The sequence below is a fragment of the Eleutherodactylus coqui genome, chromosome 1, assembly GCF_035609145.1.
Source record: "Eleutherodactylus coqui strain aEleCoq1 chromosome 1, aEleCoq1.hap1, whole genome shotgun sequence".
Lineage (NCBI taxonomy): Eukaryota > Metazoa > Chordata > Amphibia > Anura > Eleutherodactylidae > Eleutherodactylus > Eleutherodactylus coqui.
In genome coordinates this window covers 341,360,245-341,374,718 of record NC_089837.1, presented here as the reverse complement: position 1 = coordinate 341,374,718, position 14,474 = coordinate 341,360,245, and the positions used below count along the sequence as shown (strand labels likewise).

The window sequence follows — 14,474 nt, the reverse complement described above, 5'->3', positions numbered from 1 at the left end:
TGTTTTTTTTCCGTAGAGTACATCACCCTCACTAAGCCTGTCAAGCAGCTACACCCCACGGCTTTGTCCTCTGTCATTTGGAGAAGGTGTGGAGTTAGATCCATTGCCACCCAAGGAGATAAGGTAAGACTGAAGCGTGAATGATGAAACTGTAATTCATTGCTCTTGATTCCAATACAAACATACCTGAATATATATAGCCATAATTTAAGCTGAATTTAAGGCGTTATTGCCCATTACAGTTCTTTGTATGTTACAGCATTTAGATGAGTGGCTCTCAGATGCAATAGACATAGCAAGCAGTCCAAATGAACTCTCAAAACAATTGTTTAAGTGCATGTATAGGTGCAATTTCAAATCGCCTTTACATAGAACTAATGCTTTCCAATGAAAGCGGTCACGAAAAAAAATTCACACCTATAAAAAAATTGGACAGCGTTTATCGCATGTGTTAAAAACATGTGACCGAAGGAAAAAAATGTGAAAACCCTGGATGCTGTCACATCCAGGGGTTTCACCTTGTTGTCATTGGGGCTAGCAGCAGCAGCACTGGCCCCACTGAAAACATAGGGAGTAGATCGCACTTCCCTGAAATATAAAATGATCCCTATCTGTCCGGCTCTTCTCTCCGGTCCCCGAAGTCTTCTTCTGTATTCTGTTAGCTGGGGCAGCACTCAGCCATTCATCCGCAGGGATGAAGGAATCCCCTGCCATAGCTGTCACAGCTGTGGCAGGGAAGCGCGATCTACTCCCTATGTTTTCAATGCTACGGCCGGCCCCATTGACAAAAAGGTGAAATCCAGGGGTTTCACATCCAAGGAATCCCATGGTGCAGCTGTAACAGCCACAGCAGGGAATACCGATCGCCATATTATGTGCGATTGTTATGTGCGGAGAGATGTCAGTGAGGCCCCTCCCCTGCAATGCCAAGCCCTTTTCTAAATGGCTCTTCAAGTATGTTTTTTTTCTTTCTGAAATGCTGCCGCGTTTCAGAATTAACCATACAAATCTGCAATACATGAGCCTGTCTTGTGTTCATGTTGCCCATGGTTCGGGAACCTTGTTAACAGGTTCCCTTTAAAGCATGTCCATCAATTGGGATGGCTTTTCAGATTAATCTGCCGTGTGTACATGAAGAATAACAGTATTGCTGACTATTATATATTGGATCTTGTATTACCTGTGCTATCTGTGAGAGTAGTAAAGAAGATAGGCAATGCAATTGCTGCTTTAGCAAAGCCTACCCAGCTTTTAAGATATATGAAATACTGGCAGCCATTGTATATTTACACTAGCCATAGAAAAGAATGCTAAGGTAGCTATTTAAATCAGAAAATGAATAAATATGAATAATGTAATAAATACAAGGTGATAGCTGCTGCTTAAACATAGAGTTTAGTATTTTGGCAGCAAACCAGTTCCCCTATTAACAGTAGAACCAAAGCCTGTAATCATAATGTGAACATGCAGATTCACAACCTTGTACCTTCTAACATGGAGGCGGGTTAAATATTCTACTGTGGTATTTGCACACTGAATATCTCAGGTGAACAAATATTTTAGATGCAGATGTAGGAGTTACAATCAGCTAATGTAGTTAATATTTAGCCACAAAGTACAGTTCCTCATATATCATGTCCAGGGCTGCTGACCTGAATTGTTCTTTTTCTTCTGGATGATTTACTAAAAAAACACAGACAACTTTTGTTTGGATGAATTGCAGAACCACAATGAATGATAAAGATTACAGGTGGTACATGTCTATAGGTCAGATACTCGAATACACTCATTATCAGCACTCACTGTACTGTGAGCCTAAAAGGGGTTTTCCAGGAAAATACTATTGTTGACCTATCTTTAGGATAGGTCATCAATAGTTGATCGGTGGGGTGCACCTCTCATGACCACGGCTGATCAGGTGACCGCTGTTGGCACCGCAACATGTGAGGATTGGAAGCTGCTGCTCTTTAATGGGAGCTGGCTCTGCAGTTACAAACGTCGACCACTACACAGGCTTCGGAGCAGCAACTTCAATTCCGTACGCCTGGTGTTGTGTTGCTGATAGCAAGCGTTCGATCCCAGTAAACCCCAGCTGATCAACTATTGATGACCTATCCTGAAGATAGGTTATCGGTAGTTTTTCTCTGGACAACCCCTTTAAAATTACAATAATTACAGTCACAATAATCTCCTCAAGTACCACCAGACTAAAAGAAGAAACACGGATGTATCTAATTTTTTGAGACACTGGAAAAAAATGTCCCTTATTTTTATGGAATGCCCAGGAATTTCTGAATGTTTGGCAACTATGATAATTAGCAAAGACAAGCACTTCAGCATTTGTACATATTTGATAATTGAATAACTGTTATAAATACTACCTGCATATAACTATAATCAAAAATATTTTGGCCAAAATATGTGGGCCTATCTGCCACATCCAGGCGATCATTGCTTTTAGATGGGTTCCTAAGTCTAACAGACTAAACCTCCAAATGGATACCAGACAGTATACTCTAATTGAAAATCTTGGGATATGTGGGCCCATCTACTTAAGAGTGCTGAAGTATGTGTTTTTGTGACTGCATTTGTTGCAGCCACAGCTTATGTGCAGGGGCAGATTGGCCATGTAATGTAACTGGAAAATTCCCGATGGGCCGTTAGCTATGTGCACACTGAAGGCTGGCAGTCTACGTCCTGCACGTGAGGCCGGCTGCCCACGGCTGGATTTCCATTGCGGAACTGGAGCGAGCGTACGCAAATACCGCCCATAGCATGCTATGGGAAAGCAAGTGGAAATCAATTGTGATTTTCCACTCGCAGAGGAAAAATTGCAGCATGCTCTATGTCAGTGCAGATTCCACACGGATGGCTTCCATTGAAGTCAATGGAAGCTGTCTGACCTGTGGCCCTTCTGCAATGACATTGTGGAAAGGTCACGGGAACCCATGTCATCGCCTAGCAACGACGCAGGAAAAGCAGGGATTTAAACACAACCCCCCCCCCCTAAAAAAAACACTGTACTGTGCATGTCCGACAGCTCGCCGTGCCAACCATCCGCAGTACAGAAAAAAGAAAAGAATGTCAGGAACTCACGGATGCCGCCTGGGCACAGGGTCAGATTCCACTGTGGGCTTCCGCATGAAGAATCCAACCCGCCCGTATGTATGCGGCCTAATAGAGAGAGTTGTGACCCAGGCTTTAGGGATCTTGTGACTGCTTCTACATTACAGCAGCGCACCGCTAGGATTCATAACACAGAGAGGACTTAGATGCTGTTGGGCTGTTTGAGTGTCTACAAGGTGAGGGCTTGCCGCCTACCCCCTTCAGCACAGAGAGGGCTGCTTAGAGGTCTGATACAGCTGTGACTACTGTGCTTGTCTACATATTGCATTGTTGCATCATCCTATCCTGGCAAGTGGGAAAGCTGGGTTATTATGATCATAAGATCCTATAGAGGTGGTCGCTCAGCTTTCACAGACTTCTGAATGGCAGATCATCAAAATGGGGGTGGCCTGTTCAAGTTCTTACTTTGGGGCCCCATGATTTCTATGTATGCTCCTGTTTCTAAGCTTCCTTTTACATAGAGTCTGAAATGATTTGCATGAGCGATCGATGACAGAATTCGCTCGTTTGCTTCCTGCAGACAGTTTATACATGCAGATAAATTGCGTAAATTTTGTTCACTTGACTGTTCAGTCATTCAGATTGAAGTGAATGTGATCGACTGATTGATCGCCGTTTACACGTAACGAGCAAATGCTTATTTTTATGTCTGCATAAAATGAATGATAAATGATGAACAATGAATGATGATTCGTTTGCTTAACTGCTGGCCTTGTTTATACTAAACGATTATTGTTCAAATTTGCACAATCCTATGATTTTTTTGAACAAGAATCGTTCCGTGTAAAACGGCCCTAATGTTGTGTTTAGACAGAACGATTATTGCTCACAGGATCATTCAAACGAATGAAGTGGATGATAAGCATTCAGTTTAAGGGCTTATTTACACGAGCGTATATCGGCCAGTGTTTTCACGGCCGGCCGATATCCGTTTCCATCTGAGCAGCCCCCCCCTTCCCTCCCCCTCACTGGCTCTCTGCCTCTCTCCTCCCCTCCGGCTGTGTCCAACGGGAGTGGGCGGAACGGAGCAGAGCGTATTCACATGGATTCTAGCCGAAGTCCAAATTTGGGGGGGGGGGGGGGGTGGACACAAGATTATATCACTTCTTTTGACACCTCCGAGCAGGTCTTTATAGATTAATTTCTCAATCTTCTCCTTTCATCGCATCCCTGGTGAGCCCTTAAACTCAGGAGCTTGGCAGTAGGAGGCAGAGGTACCTAAATACCTCAGTATTGTTGTTCCTAGGTATAATGTACTGGTATATAAACTGAAATTAGATGAAAAGAAAAAGATGTCTAAATGTCCCAGTGTTCCAGCACAGCCGCTCTGGTCCCATAACCTCCTTTTGCAGACACGTGCTGATCATTATTCTCATGGCCGCTGAGGTCTGTTATTGGCTGCAGCGGTCGCCTGAATGCTGACCATGACTTCACTGCCACAGCTTCCAGGACTGGAGCAGCCGGGAACAGAGTGGCTACACCGGAGGGCCGGGACTTTGAAAAAGTGAATTCTGTGCGCACCATGTTTGTGTGTTCCTTTAATGTATATGTCTACCATTGCCTGCTATTTTAACAGAAAGTATATTGCACACTAGTAAGGGAATTTGTTATCACACTTGTGCCAAAATTCTGGCATTGCGTGTTTCTAGCGCTGCGATATCGCTGCGATTAACGCAAATGTCAATGGGATTTTCTAATGTTAAAAATGCATCGCTAGTTTGTGCTTTTGTGCGATGCTTTTTTAATTTTAGAAAGTCCCATTGACATTCGCGGTAAAAAAAACAAAACACTGTGATATCGCAAATGGGTAGGGGCTCTAAAAAGTTACAATTTTGGTGCAGGTTACATTTTGCGCCAAAAATTATATCTTTTTACAGTTTATGTTAGCCTTGCAACTTTTTGTAAAAAGAGTGGGTGGGGCTTGGCAGCAAATGGCCGAACAGGCTTGAGCTACCACATTCATTATAATTTACACAAGAAAAATTACTTAGATTATAGCAGAAATTATATATATTAAGACTGGGGCATTAAACGCCAGTTTTAATAAATCAGCACCTATAGCATGGGCTCATGTCCACGGGTGGGTTTGAATTGCGGAATCAGCATGGTGTACCCTCGCGAATGATTCGCAGTTCAAGCCACCCATAGATAATCATGGTCGCCCGCAACTTAAAAAAAACAAATCGCAGCATGCTCTATTTTACCGTAGATCCCGACGGGATGGCTTCCACTGAAGTCAGTGGAAGCCGTCCGATCTGCGACATGCCCTTAACTGTCACTGCAGGCATCCCGCAGGAAAGCAAGAGATTTTTTTTTCTAAATCTCCACTGCGCATGTACGGGGGCGTGCTGGCCGGTGGGCCACCCACATGCTGGCGCGCCTGCGCACATCCACAGAGGAAAAGACAGATGACCCGCACAGCCATGCAGAGGATCCGGATAGTAAGTAATGTCCTCATGCCGCAGGCAGGGTGGGATTCTGCAGTCTGGCTCCCGCCCACAGAATCCCACCCGCCCGTGGACATGAGGCCTATGTGTTAAAAGCAGGGTTGCCTTGTATTGGAAAATGTAGTCAACTACGTTTTTTAAATGCAGTTGAGAAAAACATGTATGCCAACACATGCAAGCCAGATGTATACCAAAGTATACTTTTTTGGAAAATGTCTGGTTCGTAGAAGTACAGAGACACTCTTACTACGATGATGAACCTAATTCTAGAGGATAGAGTAAAAATAATCATTAAAATCACCACTTACTCTACTTTTCTTGTTTCCATTTCTGAGCAAGACATAAAGTAGACCAGTGGCCACCTTCTGATGTTATATAAGACTTTACGGATATCCTGTTTCCAGTAAACCTTTCTCCTTCTGCTACAAGCAGTTACAGTAGTTCTTGGCGGTCATATGGATGTATGGAAATAATTCTGCAGCTCTTCCTCTTGGATTGATCATAGCCTTTTTTATAGCCCACTTGGACCTGCGCTGTCTCCTCCTATAAATCATCTGTGCTTATTTTACTCGTGATGAAGTGTTAACTGAAAATAAAAAGATTATTTTCAGCCTTTTCCCAAATCACCTTTCAATCAAATCATTTTACAGCAAACTGTTTCTTTAAATAGAAAAATACAAAGCAAAGAGAGGGGAACATGTAAAGTCTCAATGTTGAAATAATAGTGTCTGTTCCACCCAAAAATAGCTGTCAGCAAAAAGCTATGGGATGTTTAACACGTACGACATTAAAAACTACCTTCCACATGATTGTAAAACCGAATGGTAAAATAAGCACTGGATGTTCAGAGCAGTATTCTGGCACTGCTTATCCTCCTGAATATCATACCAGAGGATTATGTTCACGAAGTGGGACTTATGTGTTCTCTCGTCTGCGCTCCACTCTGTACCTTACTGTACCTGCCTTTTTATTATTGCTTAGAGCATGGCTTCTCAGGCTTTTCCTCTAGGGCCTCATGACAAAATTAAAGAGTAACCAATGTCCAGTATCTTATTTATCTATGTCAGAAATTGATTCAGCCAGAGAAAGGTCTGTGCGGCATTTGATTACCTTTCATATAATGGATCTGTCAATGTAATATACTTTACTATGTAAGGACAGCATCTTACAGCTACAGGTCTGTACTCCTAGCAGTCAGAACAACATGAAAAATGTTGTGCCTTCTGGTTAATAGTAGCAAAAAACTGCAGCGGACTAGCAGGCGACCTAGGAGAGTGCTCACAACATATGGATGTACCTGTGTGTAATAAGTTACCTGAAAGTGCTGCGGAATAAGTTGGACACACTTGAAATTACATGTATTCAGGGGCGTAACTATAGAGGGTGCAGGGGATGCGGTTGCACCCGGGCCCTGGAGCCTTAGGGGCCCATAAGGCCTCTCTTCTCCACATAGGGAGCCCAGTACTTTGAATAAAGCATTATAGTTGAGGGCCCTGTTACAGGTTTTGCATTGGGGCCCAGAAGCTTCAAGTTATGTCTCTTTGCAGCATGGTTTAGGTATGGGTACGGGTACAGAAACAGATAGAGGGGGGCCCCAGCTCACCTTTTGCATCAGGGTCCCTGAGCCTTTACTTAAAGGGGTTGTCCCGCGAAAGCAAGTGGGGGTATACACTTCTGTATGGCCATATTAATGCACTTTGTAATGTACATTGTGCATTAATTATGAGCCATACAGAAGTTATTCACTTACCTGTTCCGTTGCTAGCGTCCTCGTCTCCATGGTGCCGTCTAATCTTCAGCGTCTAATCGCCCGATTAGACGCGCTTGCGCAGTCCTGTCTTCTGTCTTCTGAATGGGGCCGCTCGTGCCAGAGAGCGGCTCCTCGTAGCTCCGCCCCATCACGTGTGCCGATTCCAGCCAATCAGGAGGCTGGAATCGGCAATGGACCGCACAGAAGACCTGCGGTCCACCGAGGGTGAAGATCCCGGCGGCCATCTTCACAAGGTAAGTAAGAAGTCACCAGAGCGCGGGGATTCGGGTAAGTACTACCCAGTTGTTTTTTTTTATCCCTGCATCGGGTTTGTCTCGCGCCGAACGGGGGGGCTATTGAAAAAAAAAAACCCTGTTTCGGCGCGGGACAACCCCTTTAAGCCCCTGCATGTATTATTCATGTATGTTTGAGCTATACAAATAGCAACTTATAGATTATATTGGTTGTTCAGTGTTGATCTGTTATACCGGATACTTTAGAAACACAGGTCTTAATTTCCCTTGCAGCTCATTAAAAGTTTCCTGTAATCAGTCAATGGGCTCTCTGTGTATCGCACAGACCTACAAAACACTCTTTGTAGCTGTTCTCTGCTCTAGCTAATAGAAGAGAAAGTTCTTCCGCATGTATCAACTCATTTTAAAAATGTTTTCGTTTTCAACCAAACAACTTTAAATCCAAGCAGTCATGGTTCAGGAATGAGTTGTTAAACTGGGCTAAAAATATATATTTACAGTGGATGATGCAACATTTGTGTTACTTATGGTCCATACATACTTGTATTCTGGTTGTACTAATATTGTGACTTCTTTCTTGTTTTCAGGTATACATCATCGGTTAAATATGATTCCGACAGGCATTTCATCGACAATATATACATGGCGGTAGGACTGGGAGTCTCTTCATGTAGTCAGACTGTGATCTGTATTCCTAACTGTACATGGCGCAACTACAGAGCTGAAGTTCACTTTGAACCGAAGAACAAGCCTCAGAGATTCATGAGCACCACAATTGTGTATCCAAAGCACACAAAAACTGTGTACACCACTACTTTGGATTACAACTGCAAAAAATGTATGAGGCGCTTTCTCTCCAGCGTCGAGCTGGAGTCAGCTGAACATGTGGGCAACGAATGCTTTGTGGATGAGTACTGATTACTTTTCTGCCCACCTCTCTGCCTTAGAGAATTACAAAGAGCACGAAGCCTTTGAATAACTTCAAACTGACAGAACCTACAGTAGCTCCTTCAAAGGCTCTAACATGATAAAAGTGTATCTGAAAGTCTTTCACCCAGAAAATACATAAACTTACAAGTCCTGAAACCTAATTTAGGTAACTTTATTCTGCAGAATGACTGCTGACATTTTTTACTCCTATTCATAACACTGTGTAAATGCTGGAGACATTTATGACTGTGAACATAGAAACTATACCGCGATCTCCCAAAGGGTATTGAGCACAGGCAATGTATTTCACCTCATTTGAACGATAGAAATGTATAGGACATTAGAATAAAAGGAAATCTTGTCAATTTTTTTGTCTTGCTCAATGCCACATCTATTTTTATGGACAGTAATAGGAACAAATGGCATATAGGTCTTGGCCTATGAATAACATTATATTATCTCCATAGACAATTATCTAATTATATGAATAAGAGGCTTAGAACTGGTTCATGTATGCAACTTGTAACTGTAACATTGGAACAGTTTGGTGTGAATACGCATGTCAGTCAGGAGACCCTTGTAGGGCATTTATTTCTGTGAGAACTTCGATTTGACAATTGGGTAATCATGTTTAATTTTACATTTCTTCCCTTTGCATAAATAAAACACTTCAATTGGCACACTTGAAATAACATGTATTATTCATGTATGTTTGATCTACATCAGTGTTCATACAAAACTGGAATGACTGTAAAGGTACCTTTAAACGAGACAATTATAGTCCGAATTATGACTGAAAACAACTAATTTGGGTGATAGTCGTACCCTAGACAAGCGGCTGTCAACAGAGCGCTGACCGACAAATCGCTCATTTGTTGGAGACACTTGGCATTTAGCTCACCAAGCGACTGTTGGGCCGTTTACCTGGAGGCACTTAATCTTTGAACAGCTACCAATTTAATAATAATAATCTTTATTTGTATAGCGCCAACATGTTTCGCAGCGCTTACAAAGACAGAAGTACAAAAATTACAGTAATCAGTTGATAGGAACAATAGGGGTGAGGGTCCTGCTCCAACGAGCTTACATACTACAAGTAATGGGGTGATAAAGAAGGTAAAGGGGCTGGAGATGTGAACGGTATGGTGGGCTGGAGATATGCACTGTATGGTGAGGTGGAGAGTGAGGGATGCTATACACATAGACAATGGTCAGACATTTAGCCGTGTGACGGCAGAATCGGTATGACTGCAGGGTCAGTTGATGGTGGCTAGCAGGGTTTGTAGCCAATAGGTCAGGAAGCATATTATCAGGCGGAGTGCAGAGGGGTTTGGTTTAGGGGATGCGGTATGCCTCCCTGAAGAGATATATTTTTTAAGAGCAAGCCTAAAGTTTTGTGAGTCCTGAATTGCCCGGGTAGCCTTTGGTAGTACGTTCCAGAGGACTGGGGCTGCTCTGGAGAAGTCTTGGAGGCAGGAATGAGAGGTTGAAATTAAAGGGGCGCTCAGTCTGGTTTCGTTAGCAGAGCAGAGAGCCTAGGCTGGGTGATAGATTGAGATGAGGGAGGCAATGTAGGGTGGCGCTGCGCTGTGGAGGGCTTTTTGGATGAAGGTAGTCAAATTTAAATTGAATTCTGTATTTAATGGGCAGCCAGTTCAGTGACCGGCACAGGTCAAAGGCGTCTGAGTAGCAGCGGGACAGGAAGATGAGCCTGGCTGACACATTCAGAATGGATAGGAGAGGGTAGAGTCTGGCGAGGCTGATCAGCAACGCTTTGCAATAATTGAGGCAGGAGTGGATGAGGGCAACAGTGAGCGTTTTTAGCATGTCCACGGTGAGAAAAGAGCGGATTCTTGAGATGTTCTTGAGGTGCAGCTCACATGTTCGGGCCAGAGATTGGATGTAGGGGGTATAGGAAAGATCAGCATTGAATATGACCCCAAGGCAGTGGGCATGCTGTCTGGGAGTTATGGTGGCACCACACATTGAGATGGAGATGTTAGGATGAGGTCCGGTTAGTAGAGGGCGGAAACACCAGAAGATCAGATTTAGAGAGATTTAGTTTTAGGTAGAGAGAGGAAATAGTGTTAGAGACAGCGGACAGTCAGTGATGTTTTGGGGAAAAGGTGCAGAGATGTCACAGGGAGAGGTATATAGCTGAGTATCATCAGCATAGAGGTGGTATTGCAGGCCAAATCTTCTGATGGTTTGTCCAATAGGGGCTGCGTAGATGGAGAAAACAAGGGGGCCAAGGACCGAGCCCTGGGCGCCCCCAACAGCAATGGCACGTGGAGGGGAGGTAGAGCCAGCAAAGGAGACGCTGAACGAGCGATCAGATAGGTAGGAGGAGAATCAGGAGAGACCAGTGTCCTTTAGGCCACTGTGAATTACTGCGAATAGAGGTGGGTGGCCGAAATGATCTCCGGCACGTGCTGCCTCTATTCACAGAACAACTGTGTAAAAGCACAGCAGCGACGGGTGGCAGGTGCTAATATGTCAAACAGTTGTACTGTGTATAGGAACCTTTACTGTAGAAGGTGAGGGGTTGGACAAGGAAAGAAGAAAGTCTTTTTAGGCGGTTAATCCAAGTGGCTCTAGTTCTCTATTTCATGTTGGTCAATGCTGCGAGGAAAAAAACCCCTTGGGTTAACAAATCCATTGAAATCCATTTCAGTGCAATGTATCGCACAGAGCTCGCGCAATAATCTCATTCATGCGAATAAGTCCTTAAAGGGGTTCTGTCATTTAAATAAATTCCACACTTACCTATTCCTCCCCAGGTAGCCTTCTTACCGGATCTTCACCTCACCGATCTTTTCCTGGCTCCTCCAGTCCCACAGGTCAGCTCACCTTCAGTCAGATGGATCCTCTTCTTCCTGGGTCAGGAATGCGTTCTTTAATTACAATTAGCCCTTTGAAGGCAACCATAAGGCTGATGTGGTCCTCGGTGAAAACGAGTTTGACACCTCTGGTCTAGATATTGCTATTATTGACTATATCTCCTGGATCCTCTTCTACAAGGCCATTGAGCGATTCCTGCTATTAGAGACTCGCCATTAAGAATCAGTGCAGTGAAAGCAGGGTTCTACAGCAGAACAATTATGGGGTATTTCTGGTCCTGTGTACTGGTAGGACACATGGAATTTTTAATTAGAAAGCAATTAAATAACTCTGCCTCCCCATATAAAGGGTTAATCAGTCTGGACTGCCTCTGTTTTTTTCTGCCCAGTGTCTCCCATAGGACAGATGGAGTTTTGACACCTCTGGTGTCTACCCTTCTTTAATTTAAAACGTTCTTCTTTTTCAGATATCCCCGTGTTCAGAGTGTGAAAGTATTAAGATGATTTCTGTGTTACACTTGCTATTCAAGGTTTAATACATAGGTTAGTCTGAAGCTCGTAGAAGCAATGTGTCCTTATAGTGGAGCCTTGAGTATTTCCTGGAGACCATATTTAGTAATTGTATCCACTTTTCTTACTTCTATCAGTGTAAGGTAATGTAAGCAAACATTATGTATGCATTTGTCAGAACTAACACTTTGTAATGATTTGTTACTTTTAGGGAGTTGTCTCCCGTGATTGAACACTATACCCTTCTTTGCTCTTCTTTGTGTTATCAATAAAGCTAACACTGGGCTGGTGCCTCAAAAAGAGGACAGTGGTGACTTCACTCAGTTGCTGTCTTTTGTTCTTTCTCCAATGATCCTTGTTAATTAAATTTGGATACATGAAAGAATTCAAATCCCAGCAGCCTTATTGCTGATTCTAAATTTAAAGGAATACTCCAACAAGAGAATCCAAAAACCCGTGGAATATGTATATTCTAACCTCCACTGGTCTGTGGTGGTCACAGGAGTATCCAGCCGCACAGAGGTTAAGTTGCCCAGGTTGGTAGTTTCTGGAGGAACGCATGCAGAAGTTTAGCTCCCCCCAGATGCCATTTCTCCTGCTCCATATGCCAGGGCTAGAGTGCGGTCTCTAACAGGGCCTTAACAAGATAGTGGTGCCCTGTGTCTCTGGGCGGAGAGACAAGAAGTGATGTTAGCTCACTTCCAAGGTACGAGAGAAAGTATTTGTTTGACTCTCATTCAATTTTTTTAAACTAATTGTAGATTAACCGGAAGAATTCTTGAATAGATCAGGCTCTCTTACGAAAACCAGCAAAGAAGTTTATTGTAAATTGTAGATCAGTGTTCAAAAAGGTGGAACTTCCGGGTCAGCTCTCATAAAAGCCCTTCAAAAACACTATTCTTCCTCCTTCGTGAGTTCAGTGTGACTCTTGTACAACACTGTGATATAGGATCTTCTAATTATGCAATTTAGTGGAAAATATTTTACTTTTTTGAGCTACATTATTATTTAGGAAGTTCTTATATCTATATCAATATTATCTAATCCTTTGATTTAAAATAAATTCTGTTATTCTTTTCCATGATATTGGGCATTGGTTCGGGAGAAATAGTCAGGTGGTCAGAAGTCTATTTCTAAGTGTAGGCATTTAACCTGCTGGGATTGCAACACACCCTTACCAGATGCCTATGGATATAACTATTGTAGGCAGCACTACCCCATAAAAACAACAGCAGAACCATCAATCCAGGATGTTGTCATCTGCATTAAAGATATTGTTCAAAAGACTCCCTTGCCCAGCATCCAGAATGGGACGAAAACGTATTCTTCAAAACCTTCTCAAGATAAGAAGGAGAGTGCTGGAAAGTTATATTTCACTATAGAGAAGATAAATTACAAAAATCAGTCAGGTCTATCAACTATGATGTTGACACAGGAAAAGCTCCAGAAACACCATAGAGGGCCTAGGGCCTTCAAAGAGGGGGAGGCATTAAAAAAGGACATGGAAACATCTGGAAAAGGGTCATTTTGTTATCCAAGAGATTCAAGACCATGTTTCCTATACGGGAAGACCAATTCGATAAATGGGTTCCTATCCCTAAAGTTGATATTGCCATAGTGAAACTCTCATGTCGTACCATAATACAGACTGAAGATGGTTCAAGGCGGCAAGATGCTATGGATTGCAGGGCAGAAAGTACACTAAGAAGAGCCTTTTCAAGGGCATCTGCACAGGTCTCAGCATCTGTCACCTTAAATTAAATAGTCCATAACTTAAGGAGAAATCTTCAGTTACAAAAAGACATATACTTAGGCACTTCATAAGATGATATTTTATCATCCCTTAAAACCCGAACCTAACCGTGCAGTTTCTCTATAATGCTTCAGAAAGAAAGGAGAATCAGTACCGCATGTGGCAAGGCAGAGGAGCCAGAAAAGGGAGTTCCCCTCAGAGGTACCGACAATCAACGCCATATTATTGGCATGGCTCAGACCAGAAGAGAGGATCTGCAATATCCAGAGGCCAGAAGAAGTTTAAAAAACTGACTTCTGACGCCTGGCTGGTCTCAGGTGTGACATCAGGGTTCGAGATTACCATAAGCCGTCACATTTCCCATTTTCTATGTTCCGGCAGACAATGATACAGGACCCTTGGGTCCTGAACATTATACAAATACGGTACACAATGGATTTTGTTCAGTTGCCAACGAACAAGCTCATACAGGCAGGCCCTCTCATGTCAAGCAAACAGGAAACACTGTAGCTTTCTATAAAAGATCATATAACAAAGGGTGCCTTAGAGGCTATCTCCTGTGCAGAAAAAGAAATTGGGTATTCTCACCCATTTTTCTTATATAATAGCCATCCGGAGATTAGCACATGATAATAGATGTGAGATACCTCAATCGACATATCAGACGGAAAAAGTTCAGAATTGAAACAAAGTCTGTGGCATCTATTTTCTGGCTAGGAGACTTTATGATTACTCTAGTCCCAAGATGCCTATTTACATATCCCGATAGTTATTCTGGGGTACTTCCTGCAGGGTTTGGCTATCAACATCAAAGGAAAGACTGTATTATCACAACCTTACCATTTGGGATATCATTAGCCCCTT

General features: G+C 43.0%; 1 protein-coding gene across 1 annotated transcript in view; it reads left to right on the top strand.

Annotated features, from left to right (window-relative positions):
• Positions 1–12,180, top strand: part of RFLNB (refilin B) — a 34,983-nt gene extending 22,803 nt beyond the window's left edge. The window contains exons 2-3 of the mRNA XM_066575941.1: positions 17–123; positions 8,165–12,180. Coding sequence (XP_066432038.1) covers positions 17–123; positions 8,165–8,495 — 438 coding nt within the window. The 3' untranslated portion in view covers positions 8,496–12,180. The remainder of the gene's footprint in view (positions 1–16; positions 124–8,164) is intronic.
• Positions 12,181–14,474: the final 2,294 nt, after the last annotated feature.